The sequence below is a fragment of the Trichosporon asahii genome, assembly GCF_000293215.1.
Source record: "Trichosporon asahii var. asahii CBS 2479 unplaced genomic scaffold scaffold00002, whole genome shotgun sequence".
NCBI lineage: Eukaryota > Fungi > Basidiomycota > Tremellomycetes > Trichosporonales > Trichosporonaceae > Trichosporon > Trichosporon asahii.
The window spans coordinates 206126-227647 of NW_014040922.1; the positions used below are offsets into that span (position 1 = coordinate 206126).

Here is a 21522-nt window from a genome sequence, read left to right on the forward strand (position 1 = left end):
GGGTATACGGGGTAATGGACAGCCTGGCGCTATTCTATGGATCAGCACTGGGATGTCCATTCCATAGGCCACCAGGCCAACAGCCAAGCCGACCTCGTACCTGGGAGGGACGACGGAGTCAACCTGCTTCAACCCACCCAGAGCCACGGCGTCAACCGTACACGCCAGTCCACCCATCCACCACCTGGCCACCTGCCCCGCACCGCCAGGACCGCCTTCCTCCATCCTCCATCCCTCCTCGTCCCTCTCCTTCCTCTCTCTCTCTCTCCATCGCATCGACAACACGACACACACACACCCCCACCTTCATTCGCACACCATTTAGTCACTCTCTCCCCTACCCTCCCTTCTACTTTCATCGTTTACACCACATAGCCCGCCGTGGCCGTGGCGGTGCCCTCATCTTCCAAGGTTAGTAGTTGTCGCTTCCTCGTCTCGCAGCACCAGCACACTCCCCCGCACCGCACCCACACCCCCACCACCACTACCATCCCCGCGACCCAGCAACAACGTAATACGGTAACCGAAACCTTGTTCGCACCTCGTCCCCGTCACTCATCATCAACTCGTCCACACTCTGCTTGTTTGTCACTGTCCACGCACACTACACACACAGCACACTCGTCCGACCCCCACCGTTCTACCGCTTTCGGCTCCCGCTATAGCCTCCCGGTTCGCCGCCTGTCCTCCATCTCCTCCACCCCCTTACACGGTCCGAGCACCACCGTCCTCCCTCGGCCCTTGTGTCGCCCTTCCATCTCAACCACCTATCCCCTATCGACAACGTACTGACCCGTCTACCCAGCTTTTTAATCTCAGTCCATTCTTGCGCAACCCGTTTCCGTCTCCTCCATGGCTGAGACCCCGGACTCGTCGGCGGCACAGCAGCCGAGCCGCCAGTCCTCGCTTGCGCCACCCGACGCTAAACTCTCACGCGCCAACTCGTCAACGGCGGCCGCCGTGGCCACAGGTCCCCCGGCACCTCGGCTTCGGTCTCGCGAAGCAACTCTTACTCATCGCAGGGCCCTGGTGAACGTCGCTCTAAGAATGGCAACACCACCACTATCAGCGGAGGAACCAGCTTAGGCGGAGGCAAGTCGTCCAAGGAGGGCGGTGGTGGCCAGAAGGGCAAGCTCCAAAGAGCCGACTCGCGCTCGTTGCACCGAAGGTCGTCGACCCGTGGTCAGAGCCAGCAGATCCAGCCTCAACAGACCCCCTTACGCCCAGCCTCGTCCAACGCGGACAAGGACAGCAAGGACAGCAAGGACAGCAAGGACAGCAAGGACAGCAAGGAATCAGGAGGAACTGCAACCCAGTCTTCTTCTCAGGCAGCTGCTGCCGACGCCCAGGTTCGTTCTATCCACACCACCATGTCACCTGCGGTCACTGCGATGGAGGCGGCGGTGAATGCGGCGACTAAGAAACATCATGAAACTCACGGCGAGGATGCGCTGAGCTCGTTGCAGCGCATGATCTCGGATCTCAAGGCAATCTCCCCAAGCAACTCGCAGCCGGGCTCCCGCTCGGCCAGCGGCAGCCAGAAGGACAAGTCATCAACAGCCGCCTCGTCGCCCGTCACCATTCCCACTGCGGCCGGCAGCAAGGCCGAGTCTCAGACCAAACTCAAGGCAGACGCCCCGACCTTTACTCCCGGCTCTTTCGCGTCTGGCACGTCCCCCATTTCCCCTTCTGCGCCCAGTATCAGTAGCGTTGGTTCTGCTCCTCGCTCCTCTACGTCTGCCGCTGAACGCGCTGCCAGGCGTCAGTCCGCCAACATGTCGGTCAGCTTTGGTCAGCCCTCCATGAGCTTCGGCGGCCTTCCCCACTTCCCCCTCGCCCCCTCCGACTTCCCCGGCACCGGCCAGCCCGGCGGCGACGACTTCGGCGGCGACATGTTCCAGCAGCAGCAGCAGATGCTTGCTGCTCAGCAGCTCCAGCTCCAGCTCCTGCAGGCGCAGCTCGTCCAGCAGCAGCTCGCGGCGCAGCAGCAGCGCGACCAGGGTTTCATCGCCCCCCGCTTCCAGGCCCTTGCCGCCCAGCGTGCTGCGGTTCAGCAGCAGCAGCAGCAGACTGCTCAGCTCGCCGAGGCTCAGCGCCTCTTTGAGATGCACCAGCAGCAGCAGCAGATGCTCCTCGCCCAGCAGCAGGTCGACGCTGGTGGTGCGCCCCCCGTGTTCGAGGAAGACTCGCCCGAGCCTACGCCAGCCAGTCTGGGTCCTACCGGTCGCCCGCAGCTGAACCCTGGCTTTACATTCGGCAAGCGGAGGGAGAGCGCTGTCGAGAAGAAGCCCCGCCCATCGTCAATGTTCGTCAATCGCGAGGAGGCGGCTACCAGTCTTGCCGGCCTGGCTGCACGGGCCCACAAGCGCGCTGGCAGCGAGATGTCGTCGGCTCTCGAGGAGCAGGTGAGTTTCCGAAAGCTTCCTTTTGTGGCTGACGCGTCCCAGCTTGAGCTCCAGAAGCAGATCGAGGCGCTCCAGGCCAAACAGAAGGCTCTCATGAACCAGGACCGCGGCGACAGCCAGTCTCCTCCCCTCTCCGAGCTTTCGGCGTCTCTCAGCAAGCAGCCCGGTGGTCGTCACCGCCGTACGCACTCCAACGCGTCGCAGTCGTCGGCTGCGGGCGGCGACTCCACCTATGGCAACCTCCTCAGCCCCCGTGAGCAGCCCTCGATCGTCCGCTCGTTCGGTGGTGAGCCTTCGCCCGTGTCGGGCGGCCGTCCTCAGTCCATCTCGATGGGCCACGGCCGTCGTCATAGTGTGAACACGTACAAGGGCGGCTTTGGCGAGTACGTCGAGGACGGTGGTTCCATCAGCTTTGGCCACAACCGCGGTGGCTCTCGTGCAGGCTTCGAGTCCGGCAACTGGCGTATTAACGGTAACGGTTCGTCGACGACCGACCTGGCTTCTGCCCAGGCACAGCTTGCATCTCTTGCCCAGTTCCGCGCGGCCGCCGGCAGTGGACACGCCAAGATGCCCTCCTTCAGCTTCCCTAACATGCTCCCCAACCTCCTCGTCGCGACGACGCTTCAGAACCCGTCGGGCCAGTCCTCGCTGTGGCAGCAGCAGCAGGCGTTCCAGATGCAGCTGCAGCAGAACCAGCAGGGTGGCGGCGGTCCCCAGCGCAAGTCCTTATTCGCGCCGTACCTGCCCCAGGCCTCTCTTCCTCCCCTTCTCTCCGCCGGAAAGCTCGTCGTCGGTATCCTCCGTGTCAACAAGAAGAACCGTTCCGACGCTTACGTCGCGACCGACGTGCTCGACGCCGACATCTACATTTGTGGTTCCAAGGACCGTAATCGTGCCCTCGAGGGTGACATCGTCGCCGTTGAGCTACTCGACGTTGATGAGGTCTGGAGCACGAAGAAGGACAAGGAGGAGAAGAAGCGCAAGAAGGAGGAGTCTTACGACTACAAACCCCACGGTAACAAGAAGCAGGAAAAGAAGAAGGACGACATCGAGGTCGAGGGTCAGGGTCTGTCCCTGTTCGAGGACGAGGAGGTCAACGACGACACCAAGCCCACCTACGCTGGTCACGTTGTTGCCGTCGTCGAGCGCATGCCCGGCCAGCTCTTCTCGGGTCAGCTCGGTGTTCTCCGTCCTTCCTCGGCCGCGACCAAGGAGAAGCAGGAGGCTGAGCGTCGTGAGCGGGAGGGCGACAAGGCTCGTGCTGCCCCCGCCGAGCCTGAGCCTCGCCCGAAGATCGTCTGGTTCAAGCCGACTGACAAGCGTGTTCCCCTGATCGCCATTCCCACGGAGCAGGCCCCCGCCGACTTTATCGAGAACCCTGAAGCCCACGCCAACAAGCTCTTCGTTGCGACCATCAAGCGCTGGCCGATCACCTCTCTCCACCCCTTCGGTACCCTTATCGAGGAGCTCGGCCCCATCGGCGACTGCGAGGTTGAGTCGAGCGCGATCCTCAAGGACTGCAACTTCCCCACCGAGGAGTTTGCCGACGTCGCGCTCAAGTGCCTTCCTCCCCAGCCTTGGACTATTCCCGAGCGCGAGCTCGAGATCCGCGAGGACCTCCGTGACGAGTGCTCCTTCACCATCGACCCGTCTGGAGCCCGCGACCTCGACGATGCCCTCTCCATCAAGACCAACGACGATGGCACCTACTCGGTTGGTGTCCACATTGCCGACGTTTCGTACTTCGTCAAGGTCAACACGGCCCTCGACCGTGACGCCCGCAAGCGCGCTACCTCTGTTTACCTCGTCCAGCGCGCCGTGCCCATGCTCCCTCCCCTTCTCGGCGAGGAGCTCTGCAGCCTGCTCCCCGGTCAGGACCGTCTCGCCTTCTCGGCCACCTTTGTCATTGACAAGGAGGGTAACGTCCTCGACAAGCAGTTCCGTCGCACCGTCATCAAGTCCTCCGTCAAGCTTACCTACGAGGACGCGAACAAGATCATCAAGGACGGTGCTATCGATGCCGAGAAGATCCACGGCCACCACAAGCCCGAGGAGATCAAGGCCAACGTTCTCGCCCTTCACGAGCTTGCCGCCAAGCTTCGCAGCAAGCGCATCGAGGGCGGTGCTATGCTCGTCAACCGGCCACGTCTCTCGTTCGAGCTCGACGCCGAGGGCAACCCCATTGACTGCAATGTCTCGTCCAAGACCGAGGCTAACACCCTCGTCGAGGAGTTCATGCTCCTCACCAACGCTTCCGTCGCTGCTATCATCGCGAACGGTCTGCCTGAACAGGCGCTGCTCCGTCGCCACGAGCCTCCTCTCGAGCGCCGTATCGAGGCGTTCGTCAAGCGCGCCAAGCTCCTCGGCTACGACATTGATGCCACCAACGCCGGCACGATCCAGCAGTCGTTCGACAAGATTGACGACAAGGAGGCCGTCTACTGCCTCGAGATGTACAAGAGGAAGACCATGCAGACGGCGCGCTACTACTGCACGGGTATGCTCGATATCGCAAAGTACGCCCACTGGGCGCTCAACCTGCCCCTCTACGGCCACTTCACCTCGCCTATCCGCCGCTACGCCGACGTCCTTGTCCATCGCATGCTCGACTCGTGTCTCTCGAGCCCCTCGCCGACCGACGTCAAGTTCCACATGGACCGCGACCAGATCGCCAAGTGCGCCCAGCATTGTAACATGAAGCGTGCCAGCGGCAAGCTCGCCGAGGACCAGTCGCGCCACCTCTACTTAAGCATGCTCATCAGCGACCTGTCGAGCCGCTACGGTCCCGTGCTCCGTCACGCCCGCGTCACTGCCGTCTACGACCAGGCGTTTGACGTTGTCGTCCCCGAGTTTGGCCTCGAGAAGCGTGTGCACCTCGACAAGCTCCCTCTCGAGAACTCGGTGTTTGACGAGCACAAGAACATTCTCTCCCTCTACTGGACGACCCAGGACGTCCTGTCCTTCCTCACCCAGTCCTCGGAGGACGAGCATCTGCGCAAGATCAAGCAGCGCGTCGAGGGCAAGGTCACGGGTGCGGCGACGTCGCAGGCTGCCGATGCCTCCGCCCTGTTCCAGGACGATGTCCCTGCTGGTAACTCTGTGCAGTACCAGAAGTCTGCGTCGCAGTCGCCCCTCGTCTTTGAGGGTCTGCGCGAGACGCCCAGCGGCCACCGCATCCAGGACATCAAGGAGCTGTCCTCGCTTCCTGTCATCATCACGGCGGACATGTCCAAGAGCCCCCCTGTCCTCGTCGTGTACGCGTGCAACCCCTACTCGACTGTGACCGCCTAAGTCTAAGTCTGCCCCACGCACGCCCCAAAGCATTACAATCAATCATCTTGCGTTCCGAAAAGCATCAATATCGACTCTACTACTGTGTTTCTTTTCTTTTTATTTCTCTTTCTCTCTTCTCGCTCTCACTCTCACACACACCCACATAAAGCATCTGTTGCGAAAGTCTGTTGTCTGGAAGATTGCGAGTCCCCCACATTTGGCGTGAGCGCGTGCCCCGTCAGTAAATCTCGCTTCACATCAAGTAGTAGACTCCAGTTACGAGCAAGTAATGAAATGTACGATGTACATAGTGATATGGCCACAGAGGTGAATGATGGGGGGTGTTGCAATGATGATGGGGTTAAAGGAAAGACTAAAATCTACTATCACTAATAGTAATCGATAGCGTAGTCGCTCGTGCCGACCCCGCGGTCCTCGGTGGGCACAAAGAGCTTCTTGAACACGAAGCGCTGGTCGTACTCGCGCATGACCTCGGCATTGAGGATCTGGCGGTCCTTGACCATCTGCGTAAAGCTCGTCGCAAGCTGGTGCAGCACGACATAGTACGCGAGGTGCACGAGGGGGACGAGCAGCGGCACGCGTCCTGTGAGGAAGTACACCATAAGCGGGGCTGTGGGCGGGAGCGCACTGAGTGTCAGCTATCCCTCCAAAACCTGACAGCTTACCAGAAGAAGGCGAGGCAGAAAGAAGGCGGGTCCCAGATCCTCAGCCGCTCGATCATATCCCCGCCTCCGCGCGGACGAGTGGGCGCCTCAAAGCCGGCAATGGACGCGACGGAGCGCCACGCCACCCGCCCAAGGACCTTGGTCACCTTCCATGCTGTGCGGGCGACGACTCTACCGTCGATCTTGGGCGCGGCGCGTTTCTCTCCCTCCTCGCCGTCATCGGCGTCAGAGTCCTCGGGCTCTGTCGCCGTGCTCCTGTCTTTCATGGGCGAGGGAATCGGACTGGCGTTGGGCGACTTGACGGGGTCCTGAGGCTGGGGTTGTCAGCTGCAGTCAACGAAGGGGCAAGCTCACACTACGCAGCATCATGTCGTAGTTCCTATGCTTTGTGAAGAGGTATGCGGCGTTCGCGCCCGAGATGATGAGCATGAGGAGCGTGATGAGGATACCCTGGGGCTGTCAGTTTGCAATGGAATTCTCAACTCACGCTGCTCGTGCCCAGTATGCCGCGCCGCGCCTGCTGCTGCCGCCACTCGTCCTCGTAGCGATGCCAACGCGCGTCGACACGGTTGCCCTCGGGCCCATCGCGCCACATGCTCATTTCGTCCCTTGGCTTGACGACGGGTGCGAGCAGCACCCACTGCAGGAGGAAGAGCGCCATGCCGAGCGGCGCGGCCCAGCGTGTCGGCGGGAGAATGTCCTCGACACTGGTCGGGAGCGAGATCCACACGTACTCGAGCGCGTTGCGGGGTGCCTCCACGATTCTGGTTGTCAGCTTGATCTCGGGGAGTGTTAAGGGGGAGGTCGAGGGAGGAAGGGGAGGGAGGGAAGACATACCGCTGGAACACGCCCTTGCGCCTCACGAAGCGCTTCCTCGTGCCCGTCGCGCGCGGCGTGCCCGTTGGCGACCCGCCTGGCGTCCCCGCCACAGGCGTGCCAGGGAGGGGTGTGCCGAGGTTACTCCCGTAGCTCGTGCGCCGCTCCGCAGGCCGCACTCCAGCATATGGCGGGGTGTACGTGCCTGGCGAGAAGACGGAGACGCGGCGGTTCGTCAGTCCCCGAATGGGAGTGGCGTAGTACGGCGTTGGGCTGTCCCATGGTCCGCCCTCGCTGGCCCTCTTGCGCGGCGGGGTCGCAAAGGCATTCTGTTGCGTCGGCGTAGAATGGCTCGGCGACGTTCCCGTCGAAGTTGAAGTCGTAGTTGCCACCGACGCCGATGACGATGACGATTTCACGGGACTGTTGTGCTTGCCCGGCGAGAAGGTGTCGGCCTCGGCGTAGGGCTGGTCTGCGGTTTGGGAACGGGAGAGTTTTGACGGCGGGCGCGCAAACGCTGTCAGCGACTTGCGCGACTTGCGCGCGAGCGGGGACTGCGACATTGTCGTTTGGGAGAGAAGGAGGAAGGGGCACAGGAAGGTTGGTGTTGTTGACGAAGTTCGGTGGGTGCGGAGATGGAAAGATCTCCGCACGGTTGCATCATCGCACCAGGCGGGCAGGGTCCTGGGCCCCCAGCTGACTGTCCACTGTTGACACCTTCTTCCTCCTTCTCTCCCAACCACGAAATCTAGTTGTACTCATGGTAAGTCCAGTCAAAGGAGCAGGGAGAATGATGGGCAAGGAGAGCATAGAGCTAATGTCTAGGCGACAAATTTCTTGCCTATTCCGAGCAAACAGGCAACGCCACTGCCGGAGCTCAGCCAGCATCTGCTCGACTACATCTCGTCGCACTTCCGCGATGCCCACCCCGAGGCGTTCAAGCGGGATGTCGGCTCGCTCGTCGGTATGCGCAAGGAGTGGGTCGAGCCGAAGAGTGAGGCCCATCCCGAGGTCGCACGGGGTCTCATGAAGTGAGTCGTTCACGCCAGACGTAGCGGCGCAGTCACCGGTCGCAGCTGCGGATGTGTTAAGCAAGAGCTGACAACCAGGTACCACGCCCAGCTCGCCTTTGCTGCGACGAAGTTTCCCTCCGATATCGGGCAGCAGTTCACTTACTCGCTCCCCTTCCCTCCGCCTTACAGCCTGACGCCGGACGCACCAATCTCGCTTCCGTCGCTGACGTACGAGAGGGCGGGCGTGCTCTTCAACGCCGCCGCCATCTATGCCTCGCTCGCGGCGTTTGAGCGCCGCGCAGAGGCGGAGAGCATCAAGCGGGCTCTTGGGTATCTCACTGTATGTCTAGCTGGGGGGCGACTGGTAGCTAACGGCAGACCGCTGCTGGTATCCTGAACCACATCCTGACCAACATCCTCCCGACGCTCAAGGGCGAGCTCGCCTCCCCGCAGGCTGCGGGATACGACATGAGCGAGTCCTTCCTCACTGCCATGCGTGACTTTGTCCTCGCTCAGGCGCAGGAGTGCTACTGGCAGCAGGCTGTGCTGCGTGAGTTGGCGTGACGGATCACCTGAACTGACAAGCAGAGGGAACGTACAAGAACGGACTGATCGCCAAGCTTTCCATGAAGGTGAGCTGTCGAAATTAGCAGCTGGAGCTGACGTGACAGGTGTCGGACTACTACAAGTCTGCTCTGGCTGCCGCCAACGGTCTCGACTTCCCGTGTGCATCCTACCTTCCGCAAGTGAGCTCTTTGAGCCGTGCATTGGAGCTGACGTCAGTCTTGGATCAACCACATCACGGTGAAGCAGTGTCACTTCGAGGCTGCGGCGCAGTACCGCCTCAGTCGAGACGACAACGAGAAGGCAAAGTATGGCGAGGAGATTGGTCGTCTGCGTGTGGCGGAGACGCTGGCGAAGAAGGGTCTGGATGCCGGCCGGAAGGGTGTCAGTGACAACGTCATGTCGGACCTGAAGCAGCTCCAGGGTGTCGTCAAGTCGACGCTCGAGAGCGCCGACCGCGACAACCTCATGATCTACTGCCAGGCTGTGCCCACTCCCGCGCAGCTCCCGCCCATCAACGGCGTCGGCATGGTCAAGCTCCAGACTCCCACTGAGGTGGCTGAGCCCATCGCCTGGCTCATGAGCGGTGGATCGGGTTCGGCGCCACTCTTCTCGGGACTCGTACCGTATGGCGTCCACCTTGCGTTGAGTGAGTGCTTCCAGGACCAGACTGTTGTAGCTGACCTCAGGTATCTACGACGACCGCAAGGACACGCTTATCCGCGACATGGACGGCAAGCGCGAGGAGCTTGATGGTATCGCTGCGAGGTTGGTGTACCGCCTTGAAGATGAGCTGACCAAACAGCACACTCCAGTCTCTCAACCTGCCCGGCTCGCTGCAGGCTCTGGAACGCCCCGTTGGCCTTCCTCCGTCCCTCCTCAAGAAGGCGGAGGAAGTTGACGCCGCCGGTGGTGCTGACAAGATCCGCAGTCTCCTCATGGACGTCAACAGGCTGTCCAAGTCGAACGCCAAGATCCTATCCGAGGTAAGTTGGCGATTGCAGTTCGATAGCTGACAGCAGGCAATGGACATCCTCGACCAGGAGGCGCACGAGACCGAGCAGCTTGTCGAGCGCCAGCCCCATGTTGCGGAGACTCGACCCCCCTCGCATGTTGCCAATGCGAGCCTGATCCAGATGGCGGGCCAATATGATGGCACCCTGAAGCAGGCCGCGCAGAGTGATGCCACTGTCCGCTCGAAGTGGGAGGAGTGGCGGAACATGATTGAGATTCTGTCGGGAGGAGAGGTGAGTTGTGTGTAGCATATGTGAACTGACCACCAGGACATCATCTCTGACCACGTGCCTTCGACTACCTCGTCGGGTGCCGGATTCTCTGCACTCCCCGCGTCCGTTAGGCCGCTGCGAGCCTCGCTCGAGGACCTGGACGACCACATCGCCCACCGCGCTGCGCTTGTCTCTGAAGCCCGGCAAATCGCTGAGCACGACGATGTCCGGCCGCAGGTTCTGCAGGAGGCTTCCAAACTTGCTCATGGAGGCTCGGGCGACGTTAAGCCCGAGTGGTTCGAGGGCATTTTCGAGGAGTCCCTTTCTAGGTATGACAAACTCCGTGACTCCATGTCGGACGAAACATCAACGCAGGAGCAGCTGCTGGAGCAGATCCGGCAGCAGAACAACGCCTTCCTTTCGGAGCGCAAGGAGGACCCGCGCGTCAAGGAGCGCGAGCGACGACTCCAGGACATGGATGTCGCGTACTGGAAGTGGCGCGAGATTGTCGACAATGCCGAGGAGGGCATCAAGTTCTACAACTCGCTCGCCGACATGCTGCACGGGTTCAAGGAGGCGTGCTCTCAGTTCCTCAACGCCCGCAGGGTGGATGTTGGGTAAGCTACGCGTTTGTCTCTTCAACTAACGCCAGTCTCTCGACTCAGCTGCAGAATGTCAACCTGTCGCCACCGACGAGCCCGCCGGTGCATGTCGCATCGCCCCCGCTGACTTCGCCTCAGTCGCCCCCGGTTCCGGCGCCCAGCCACTCGCCCGTTGCCGCCAAGGCACCGCTGTCACCGCCTCCGCAGTCACCGGCGCCGTCATCCTTCGCTCCTACCCCTGTCCCTGCCCCGGTTCCTGCGCGTGAGCCGGCGCCATTCCTTGCGCATCCCAGCAGTGCTCAGTGGACTTCTGCCGACCTCTTGCCGCCGCCACCTCCACCGGCAATCCGGTCCGGTGGCGTGAGGCAGGCCCCTGCATCTGCGCCAGCGCCGGACACACCCCGACGAGTGACGCGGAGCCAGAAGGGTCCGATCGGCGACCCGGACGTCAACCCGTACAAGAAGGGCTCGAGGAAGGGTGGCGAGGGTGTCATTTAGTTCATAGACAGCAGCATATGCATTCCGTCCGTTGCCATGAGCACACAAACAATGAACGGACGCGCGCACCGAGAGTTCATTACAGTCACGTGGCTCCCGAAGTGCGGAGCGGAAGCAAACTGATATCTCGGCCTCAACGACGTCAGTTGCAGATCAACACAAGAACGACGAGCTGAGCTCTCTACCGATCTCTCCGCATCGACCGAAAAGGAATCCAACTCAGCATCCCCAACAATGTCGCGCGACAAGGAGGAAGACATCATCGACGTTGACGGTAGCGAGGGGGAGGAGGAGTACGAGGTCGAGAGCATTACCGGATTCAAGTGGGAGGTGAGTTTTGGTGCCCAGGAGCGTCCATGCAGGTATGCGGGGTGCTTGCAAGATCAGACCGACCCCGCAGATAGCGTTCAATCGAGCTTCTCCAATAGCTGGGAGTGGTTGCGGGTGTTTGGACCTGGATGCGGGAATTGCAGTGTCCCGATGCAATATCGGAAACGTTTGGCTCATGTCGGCGCGCCCAGCCACAGGTTTGGCATCAGAGCCGTGATGGGTTGCGGAAGTGGACGGCAGCTGGAGTGGTTGATCCGAAACGAAGCTGACAAAACACAGCGAGGGAAGGAGTACTGTGAGCGGATGGCGCTGATGTGAGACTAACCACAGACCTGGTCGCTTGGAAGGGCTACGGAAGTGAACACAACACGTGGGAGCCCAAGGAGAATGTGTGCGTAAACAATCCCTGCCAGCTTTAGGATGTCGTCTGGCAGCTAACCCGCAGCGAGCATGCTCAGGAGCTGATCGACGCGTACTTCGCCGAGCACCCCGAGTCCAAGGCGAAGCGGGACGACCCGCCCGTGAAGAAGCGCGGACGCCCCTCGAAGGCGTCCTCTGCGGCAGCACCGACGCCAAAGAAGCCGCGCGCGTCCCGCGCCTCCCAGGCTGCCGTGCGACAGGACTCTCCCCCCGAGAGCGAAGACGAGACCAACATCGAGTACGAGCAAACGTACACCGATGGCATCGGCCGGTACGACGATGTCAAGGACTGGGAGAAGGTCGTCGAGAGCATCGATACGGTCGAGCGCAACTCGGAGAACTCGCTCATCGTCTACCTTACCATGTGAGTGTGCATATTGCTGGCGGGGTGGCGAGAAGATGCCTGGGAGAGTGCGGAAGACGGGTAGTGTCTTGGGGAAGTGGGACTTCGAGTTGGACGTAGGAAGAGGTTGATGGGGCACCTGGTCTCGAAGTGAGCCTCGCACAACCAAGGTTCAAGTGATAGCTTGGTCATGCCATAAAGGCTACTTCCTGGCGCCTTTGCCTCACGGCTCGTGCCAAAGTGACAGGCATGGTCGAGAGTGGCAACGAGGCGCTATCCCTCTTCGCCACGAGAGCTTGGTTGCTGGTCTGGAGAGGTTGTACCCAACACAGCCTCACCTGTGCATGCTCTGGCCCTGCACATGGAGGTTGACGATGGAGCTTTGCGTAGTCGTTCCGACGCCGCATCGCTGCGGCGAAGCTCAGACCGCCGGGTACCGTTCGCTTGCGAGCCGGGACTTCGTCAAATATCTGGTTGCCCACTTGGGACGGTGAATGGGCAAGGACACTGCGCCGTGTTGTGCGGCTCATGACATGATCCGCTGCCTGTTGTGGATGTCTGGCAGAACATCTGGTCGGGGAGCAACCACGATCGACCGCGAGGAACACAGTGGTGACCTGCAACTCAATCTCTTGAGTCCAGGTCCTGTTACAGCCTGGTCATCAACTGCCCTCCCCGTGGGGATTGCGGAGAGTGATTTAACGACAGGGCATCCCTGTGTGCCTTCATCGTACACCTAAGCCTCGCCCATAACCCCTCGTGCCTCCCCGTGACCTTCCTTGCAGACTCGCCGGCTCCGAGTGTCTAAAGATACGGCCTTAATGGTGTGCTGACGTACAGGGTTTCTGGAGAGAAATCGGCGGTGTCGAGCGAGCTCGTCAACAAACGCTGCCCCCAGAAGATGCTTAAGTTTTACGAGTCGCACCTCAAGTGAGTGATTAGACGGATTCCAGCATTACATTCCGGGATCGGTCGGCATGTCATTTGGCATGCGGATGCTTCCTCCCTCACGGGACGCCAGTATATCCGGCGGATCCGAGGGATCACTGCTGCACTCATTCGAGCGCGGATGCCAGGCGATACCGGACGCCGCAGGTTCTCAGTTGCCTTGGATACCTTGCAGGGCACTGCGCTAACAGTTTCTCAGGTGGCGCTCTGTTTGATGAAGGGGCTGCGACGTCCCAGCGGGGTTCGAAAGCGGAATTTCACTGAAGTGCAGTAGACTATGTACGACGCTATGATGTATTTGTTGACCACTTGTTTCGCATCAAGGATGCGCCCGAGGCGAGACCGACTGCTGGATCGCAGTTGTGCGTTAAGGTTTGCCAGACGCACTGCTCCGGGAGAGGTACTGCGGTCTGCTGTCCTCACCTTCTCGTAAGCAGAACCTGAGTGGAGTTTGAATGCCGGTGGGCATGAGAGTCGCGTCTGGCTCTCACAATCATGCCAGCTCACCTTGCTTGCCCAACTGAGCTTGATGGTGAGCTTGCTGTATCCTGGACGCGGTCCGTGGAGCCGACTCTGGAGTCGAGTACGAATGCGCTATCTAAGAAGAACAGGACCCGAAACCCTATGTGACTGATCATCCTCGACTCAGCAAGTCTGGCCTGCACTCAACCATATCTATGTAGCGGGCATCCATAATCACGCCGGTTCCCAAGGAACGTTGCGGACGCGGACCCGGCTCGCCGGTTTATGGAGGCGCAGCCGAGTCGTGCCCAACGTCCCTCAAGGCACCCTCGACCTGGGCTGGGGACAGGCGTACGCACTTCTGGAGCCTCCCGAGTTCGGCATGGACCTGAAAATGACCACCCCGTTGCCATCGACTTGCAGCATTGCTCCTCCCCGTGTACTTGCGCCTCGGCTCGTGTGCGACAATTGACTCTTCGGGCAATCTGCACGTGAGCACTTGCGCAAGTTGGATGCCGAGGACGGGTACCGTATCGTGTAACACCTCCTCGGTCCAAGAACCCGGTTCAGGCAATCCGTCTCCTGCAATCCGGTGTGAAACGATATGGAGAGTTCAGCTAGTTCAATTGACTCGTCTCGTTGCTCTCTGGAATCGGAATCAACCAAAATCCCACACAGAAAGAACAGTAGCGCGCGAATATTCCGCGGGCTTGTCGTTCTCTGAAGTCAGCGAGCTCGTCCTCGTCCCAAGAAGGAGACCGAACACCCTGGCCGTCCCCACCTCGGGAGCCGCCCCAACTACGGCCAGCTGTGTCGGTCAAACACTGAGCAACTCGTCGCTACATCGCCTCGCATATCTTTCAGAGACATCGGGCAAGTCGTACTGCGAAGCCGTCAGGTTGGGTGCACAGTTGTGGGGGAGCCTAAAGCAAGGTGTAGAGGTGCCATGACCGTCACTCGTGTGCCTTCGCCCCGCTCGGCCATTCTGCAGTGGTTCCGGCTCTTCCTGAGCTTTGGTAGCGCAGTTCAGCCCCATTCGATAATCTGGTACACCCTTTGACCGCTGCTCTGGGCCTGATAGGCTCTCCGTTGGCCGCTTGTTGCCAGAACCTCATCGTGAACTGTCGACGCTTGCGGATTTCGGATCAGAGGGCATCTGAACCCACTCTTTCCCCTCGGCGGTGTATAGCTCTGTCCCGTCGATGTCGAGAGCGTACCACCGGTCTGGCCCAGCTCCCTACGGCTGCTCATTAATAATTATGTGATCTCGCTCATGTCGGGTATCGATGACGGCAACGACCACCGTTTCATTCCTGTGAGAGCCACAAGGCACCGGCCTGAGGCAAGGGTGCCTCCCAAGTTGCAAAATTGTCCCTCTCCCGTTGACTCTGCCCATACCATTGATACGGCCCGGATGATAATCCAGCTGAGAGCCACAGCTGTAAACTTTGGCCGGGTTCACTTGGGCATACCATGGCTCGCAGACGCGTTCGCCGTTCACCCTTTCACGAGTCTGCTGCACTCGCAAACCTTGTTTCACTCTACACAGCTTCAATGCAGGTCATGTGCCCAGGCTGTCGCGATGAGAGAGTCATCCCGGACGTGATGTCATCCACATGAGGCACCCCCGCTGGCGGTCGATCGCTTCCGGTCGCTTGCTTCCGGACGGCATGCACGAAATGGTGTTGTTTGGTATCGCGAAGCGTTGAGACCTCGCAATCTCGGCTTCAACGCCGTCCTCGAGCGCACTTTCCAGGCGGGGATCTGCGCACGAAGGCGATGACGGATAGAGTTCACAGCGGCAGCGCTGAAAGCGACGTTGGCAGGCCAGGCTGCTGTCGGGACTGCGAGGATAATGGCTCAAGATGGGTCGATACATCGTTGTCGTTGCCGCCGACTCGCACGATATATAAGAGGTTGCATTGCGGCACTTTGACAGACCAAGCGACAAGGATCTTGACTCTCAGTTCTTCGGACGACGAACAATGATCCTCCCCCTCATCCACTTCGTGGCCTTGGCCAGCGTGGTCACTGCTGCCCCCAACCGACTCGACAAGCGTCAAGACAACAATTCTCAAGCGCAGTCTGCTTCTTCCTCGCTGGCTGTTGGCTCAGTGGCAAACGGTCCTGCTTCCTCGGCTGCTGTGTCCGCCGACAGTACCGGCGCTGCTCCCTCTAGCAGCAGTGCTGCTGCTTCCCCTCCTGGCGCCTCCTCCGGCTCGGCCACTGCCATCGGTGGCAGCGGTAATCCCCTTCCTTCGGCGTCCCTTCAGTCAAGCGCAGTGCAGGGTGCTCCTGCTCCCTCGGCTTCCTCTCAGGCGGCCTCCGCGGATGGAGATGTAGCTCCCCCATCGTCTTCTGTCGTGGCGTCGGGCGCTGCCCCGAGCCCTACCTCGGCTCCCGCAGTCGGTGGAACCAACAATGGGACCGGCTTGTCTGGTCTGGCAGCTGTCGGCGGACAGTTGCAGCCAGGGGCTGTCTTTACCACTACCCGACTCATAGACGCCGACCCCTTCCCTCTCACCCAGACTCTGGTGCAGACTTTCACAGTGCCCACGGATGCTGCTGGTGCCCAGGCTACCGTTGCCGCATCTGGTGGACTTGGGGACCTTTCGGGTCTTTTGGGCCTCGGCGGGGCCAACAACGCAGGTTTCAACAAAGCAGTAATCTCGGCTTCCGGCAGTGCCGTGGAAATCATCACTGCCATTCCCCAACCACCTCTTCCCAGCAAGAGCAATTCTGCCGACCAATCTGTTTTCACACCTGCTGCCGACTGGGACATCACTGCCCCTCCCCAGACCCGTGAATACACCTGGGACATTGAGTACACAGCTGGAGCCCCTGATGGGTTCCACCGTCGCATGAGCACGGTCAATGGCATCTACCCCGGCCCCCTTATCGAAGCCAACAAAGGCGACACCATAGTAGTCCACGTTAATAACAAGCTGGACCGGTCGCAATCCATTCACTGGCACGGGCTCCGCCAGCTCAAGACCCCTTTCATGGACGGCGTCCCGGGCACGACTCAGTGTCCTATCCGCGCAGGCGAGAGCTTTACCTACCGATTCAACGTTGATGACGAGACCGGGACATACTGGTGGCACTCTCACTCCGGCAACACTCAAGCCGACGGCTTGCACGGTGGTCTCATCGTCCACTCCCCGGACCAACCATACCAGAGAGGCCGGGATTACGATGAGGAACGCATCGTCTATATCACAGACTGGATGCGAGACCAGGCTGACGACATCGTCCTGGGCATCATCACGGAGCAAGGCTTCCGTGGACGCCCAGTCGTACCCCCTCCCGATGCCGCCCTGGTCAATGGCGTGGGCCAGTCTGTGTGCGCTGATGCCGACCCCACCGTTCAGTGTGACCAGACTCAACCAGCAACATTGCAAGTCTCCCAGAACCGCACCCGCCTTCGCCTGATCAGCACCGCCAGCCATGCCATGTATCGAATTTCGATCGACCAGCATAATTTAACCGTAATTGAAGTGGACGACACACCCATCGAACCTTTCACTGCCACCGAAATCCCAATGCATCCCGGCCAACGCTACAGCGTCATTATCGACGGCAGCTCCAACGCCCCCGGTGACCAGATCTTCCTGCGCTCTCGACTGGCCACTAACTGCCTGGGGAGCGATGCCCAACAGCAAGAGCAGAAACTTGTCCTCCAATTCCCAGGGAGCAACCTCAATGAACCAGTCGATCAGCCCTGGCCCAACCTCGCTGGGGCTGACACACCTTGCCGAGACCTTGGTGTAGCAGAGGGCGCTAAGTTGCTCCCTCGAAACATCACTCAAGTCCCTCAAACTTCCTTCAAGACCGCGTCATTTTGGACAGAGGCCGGAACCTTCACAAACTGGCTAGGATTCGAGGTAGTCGGCTTCAACGTCAGTGGAGTCCAATACCTCAATTACGCGAACAAGCCGGCCTTGGGAGAGGTGGCTCTCAATCGTGAATTGAACACCTCTGCTGCTGGAATCGTTGAGTTCAATGGCGATCTCGATGGTGCCGTCGACCTCTTCATCAACTCCAGGGACGCAGCTCCCCTAGCGCACCCATTCCACATTCACTCCCGGCCGTTTTTCATCCTTGACAGAGGTGAAGGAATTATGGAAGTGGACCAACTGGACACCTCCAGGTTTGACTTGGTGAACCCCCTCAGACGCGATGTGATCACCCTCACTGGCCAAGAATGGGTTGTCCTCCGACTCCCCGCCGACACCCCGGGGGTCTGGCCGATGCACTGTCACATTGGATGGCATTTGGCTGCCGGCAAACAGGGCCTCATCAACATGCAGCCTAACGCCCTCCGCGCACGTATTGCCGCAGGCGAATACGGTCCTAGTGCGGTTGGCGAGGCCTTCACCGCCGAGTGGAACGGACTCTGCGCAGGCGTCGACCGTGAAGTGATTGAAGCCGGTCGCCGCTAGTTGCCTCCACATGGACCTGACGCCTGGTGCCGCTATAGTCGCCAAGCAGACTCGACTCTCGATCTAAAGAAAAATTCATAAAATCCAGACAAAAAATAAGAACATGAGCTTCGCTGGGCGAAGTTGGACATTGTACTCCCCTCCTTGTAAAGCATTTTGACAGCTTTCTCAATGAATGATTTCCTACGATCTTGCTTCTTTGCTTTGCTTAGATTTTCGTTGCAGGCATAGAATTTGGAGTTCATCCCACCGATATCCGAATCTGTTCCAAAACAGCTATAGTGCCACTCGTCTATGACGGAATGACGGAAGCAAAATCTCGGTTGACTTTCGTTCCTCGTCCCTCTCTCAGCTTTGGCCACCCACCAGCCCATCTCACCACCTTTCCTTCCTCCATCTAGCTCATCCATCTTCAACCATGGCCACACGGGCCAGCACTCGCGTTCGGACACGGTCCGCGAAGGCTGTGGAGGCTGAAGCGACCGAGAACCTCCTCGCAGCCGCCAAGGCGAAGCAGAGCTCGAGCGCAACTGCTGACTCAGAACAAAAACAACCCGAGGAAGGACGACAAAGTCAAGCTGGAGATGAACCACGGGACACGAAGGAGGATGGGAAGCCAGAGGCTGAAGAAGCTGGAAAGAGGAAATCAACGCGGCGGCGCGGCAAGAAGACCCACTGTGTGTGCCAGAAAGAGGCGAGGGGCGAGATGATCGAATGCGAGGGCTGCAAGGACTGGTGAGTCCCGCTTATCGACTGCGCAATTCGTCTTCCTTCCTCTCTCCGTCACTGACATTCAGGTTCCACTTCGACTGCATCGATCTCAGTACGGAAGATGCCGATAAGATCCGTGCGTACCCTCATCGTTGCGCTGGCGCCTTGCTCCTTCCCGTCGCTGGCTGCTAAGAGCTAGGCCTGCACCTGGTCGTGGCCGGGTACAGTAGCAGATGCTAACACCGACAGAGTCCTACGCGTGCCCCAGCTGCATCGAGAGCAAGGGCCTCAGTATCACATGTAAGTCACACCCTACTGACGTACAACCATCGCACGTTCCTCTCTTCATATGTAGATGTAGTTATCCAGACGCGCAAAAAGTACCCTTCGGCACTGGCTGTTTGGACGACCTGATGTTCTGTGCACGGGTGCTCTGTTGGCCGGCATGCGGACGTAGACGTGGGCCGTCCGGTTGAAAAGTGCATTCTGCCGCGATATGACTAAGGGCGAAGCCATGTCATGGAGATCGGACGACAGTCGTCCCGTGATTACGCCTCGCGATCCCGAATCTGGACGCAGTGTGTACTCGGACCGTTTAATGTCCAGATCGGCTGCTGCTACGCGTGCACTATTTAGCTACGTGTCCTGCTGCTCTGTACGGTCCTGCATTGCATAGCCACGACCTTCGTCATCCTGACTTTCCCCTGTGACCCCACTGTGCGCGAGCGGCTGTTGACATTAGATGGCGATGACGAGGCGAATCTCCTGGCGGCGGCCGAGGGCGAAGACGAGCAAAGCAAACAATCACCACCACCGAAGCCTAAAGGCAAAGGCAAGAAGAGCTCGTCTGCGACGGGTCGCCGATCCTCGAAACGGAAAGCTTCTGGGCCAGTGAGTCCAGCTCTGTGTTCCATTACTGATTCCTCCAGGCGAAAGAGTCACCCCCTGCCGACACATCTCCAGAAGAGGAGGCCGAGGGCGATGGCGAAAGCGACGACGGTGCGAACGACGACGCTTCGGCCAGCGAATCATCGAACGATGACTCGGCATCCGAGGCTGCCGCCAGCGACAACGACGAGGATGAGGAAGGCGATGATGATTATGGCGCCGAGCACACTCGTAAGAAGCCCCGGACACGCGCGGCACGGTCCCAAGATCAGAGGAAGCCGTCACTGCCGTCCTTGCACGAACGCAAGCCCTCAACGTCTAGCACAGCTGCTCCCCAGTCGCCTGTTACACCAGTCACCCCCGGCGCACTCCCGGCTGCCCGTCAATACGTCGCCGACAAGATGGCTGCTGTCATCCGCACCCTCATCGGGGACGTCATGAGCGATTCCGACGCCAGCGAATACGGGCATGCCGTCGAGTCGACACTGTTCTCGACGTTGAACGAGATGGTCAAGGGCAAGCAGACCGCCGGCGGGCGATACAAGTGAGTCACCTCCTGCCTGCAGCACTAACCCCCCAGGGCTCAGTTCAACCTCTTGCACGGCGCGCTGTCCAAGTTCCAAGATCTCAATCCCGACTTGATCGCCTCAATTCGTGACCGAACGCTATCGCCGGCTAAGGTTGCAATGTTGAACTCGACCGAACTGGCGAACGCAGAGCAGCGTGCCATCATCGAGAAGGCGGAGGCGGAAGCGCTTCGCCAGCATGTCCGCATCAAGGACGAGCAAGAAGCTGTGCGCGCTGGTCGAGATGGGCTCGAGTTCCTGCCCGACACGCGGGAAGAGGAGATGGCAAAGATCCGGAGGCAAGAGGAGGAGGCCCGTGAGCGTGAGCGCCGGCGAGCGGCCGGCGAAACCTCGCCGTCCCCCGAGAGCGAGCGGCGGACTTCCGTTGACCGCCGCACCTCAGTTGACGTTTCGCACAGCCCCATCTCCAATGTTCCGGCCAGTCCCAAGACGGAGAAAGGGGAGAAGCCGCCATCGGTACGCCGTGTGTCGTCCACTCCGAGCGCCGTGCCGCCCCGGCCATCTATCAGCATCAGCTCCGCGTGGGGAGAGAGCAAGGCTAATGAGAAGGAGGAGATTGAGATGGGCGAACAGGAGATCGATCTGAGCGACATGGTCCCCGAAACTGCATTCTCAGACGAGGACGAGGAGATGGAGCTCGACCATGAGGATGACGGTGAGATGGCGAAGCTGCTTCAGCAGCCTGTCGGGTGGAAGGGAGGCATCATCAACCCCGCCGTTCAGACCCCGCCGCCACCAATCGAGCTCCGTCACTTGGCCGCTCAGCCGCTGCCATCAGTACACTGGTCTCGCCTTCTTCCAGGGAACAACCTCACCATCACGGGCCGCGTCCCCACAGCCCACTCGCTGAAGTATCTGTCCGACCGCCGGAATGACCCTAGCAAGCATCTCCAGCCCGTCCTCCTCTCCGTGCCCGCAACTGCATCGCAGGCGGAGAAAGACGCCTTTGCGGCCTTGGTAGAATTCCACGTCAGCCGTGACCGCCACGGTATCTCGCACCCTTACGGAGAGCGGCCACCCCCCGGAACGGCGCGTGAAGTGTACCTGATCCCTATCCTTCCGTCTGACACGGTGCCGTCGGTGCTCAGCGAACTCGGCGCCGACCTCCCCACCGAGCGAAAGGATCCTGTCATCGTCGGCGTGTTCCTCGCCCCATCTCCCCCGCTGAGGTCACCGATCGACCGTCCCCCGCCCGCACCTGCTGCATTCGCCCCTCCTCCGCCGCCAGCGCCGAAGCGCGGCCCCCGCCCAACGCCCCCACGGGTCCGCGCGGCCCGCCAGCGTAGGCCCCGATTGGGCCCAAGTCTA

General features: G+C 60.2%; 5 protein-coding genes across 5 annotated transcripts; 4 read left to right on the top strand and 1 right to left on the bottom strand.

Moving 5' to 3' along the window:
* Positions 1-852: 852 nt before the first annotated feature.
* A1Q1_07155 (SSD1 protein) lies at positions 853-5696 on the top strand (the record flags this gene model as incomplete). Its single annotated transcript, XM_014328757.1, has 2 exons — positions 853-960; positions 1023-5696. 2 exons carry the CDS (start codon positions 853-855, stop codon positions 5694-5696), a joined length of 4782 nt encoding a protein of 1593 aa, XP_014184232.1.
* Positions 5697-6067: 371 nt separating this feature from the next.
* Positions 6068-7743, bottom strand: A1Q1_07156 (uncharacterized protein; the record flags this gene model as incomplete). The annotated part of the gene is made up of 4 exons (XM_014328758.1): positions 6068-6326; positions 6365-6672; positions 6719-6814; positions 7006-7743. 4 exons carry the CDS (start codon positions 7741-7743, stop codon positions 6068-6070), a joined length of 1401 nt encoding a protein of 466 aa, XP_014184233.1.
* A 197-nt stretch (positions 7744-7940) lies between these two features.
* On the top strand, positions 7941-11083 carry A1Q1_07157 (uncharacterized protein; the record flags this gene model as incomplete). The annotated part of the gene is made up of 10 exons (XM_014328759.1): positions 7941-7943; positions 8006-8211; positions 8290-8533; positions 8865-8939; positions 9007-9406; positions 9447-9525; positions 9563-9743; positions 9801-9947; positions 10041-10600; positions 10747-11083. 10 exons carry the CDS (start codon positions 7941-7943, stop codon positions 11081-11083), a joined length of 2232 nt encoding a protein of 743 aa, XP_014184234.1.
* A 234-nt stretch (positions 11084-11317) lies between these two features.
* A1Q1_07158 (uncharacterized protein) lies at positions 11318-12201 on the top strand (the record flags this gene model as incomplete). The annotated part of the gene is made up of 4 exons (XM_014328760.1): positions 11318-11445; positions 11693-11708; positions 11761-11804; positions 11859-12201. The coding sequence occupies 4 exons, from the start codon at positions 11318-11320 to the stop codon at positions 12199-12201; spliced, it is 531 nt and encodes a 176-aa protein (XP_014184235.1).
* A 3370-nt stretch (positions 12202-15571) lies between these two features.
* A1Q1_07159 (diphenol oxidase) lies at positions 15572-18028 on the top strand (the record flags this gene model as incomplete). The annotated part of the gene is made up of 1 exon (XM_014328761.1): positions 15572-18028. One exon carries the CDS (start codon positions 15572-15574, stop codon positions 18026-18028), a length of 2457 nt encoding a protein of 818 aa, XP_014184236.1.
* Between the last annotated feature and the right edge of the window lie 3494 nt (positions 18029-21522).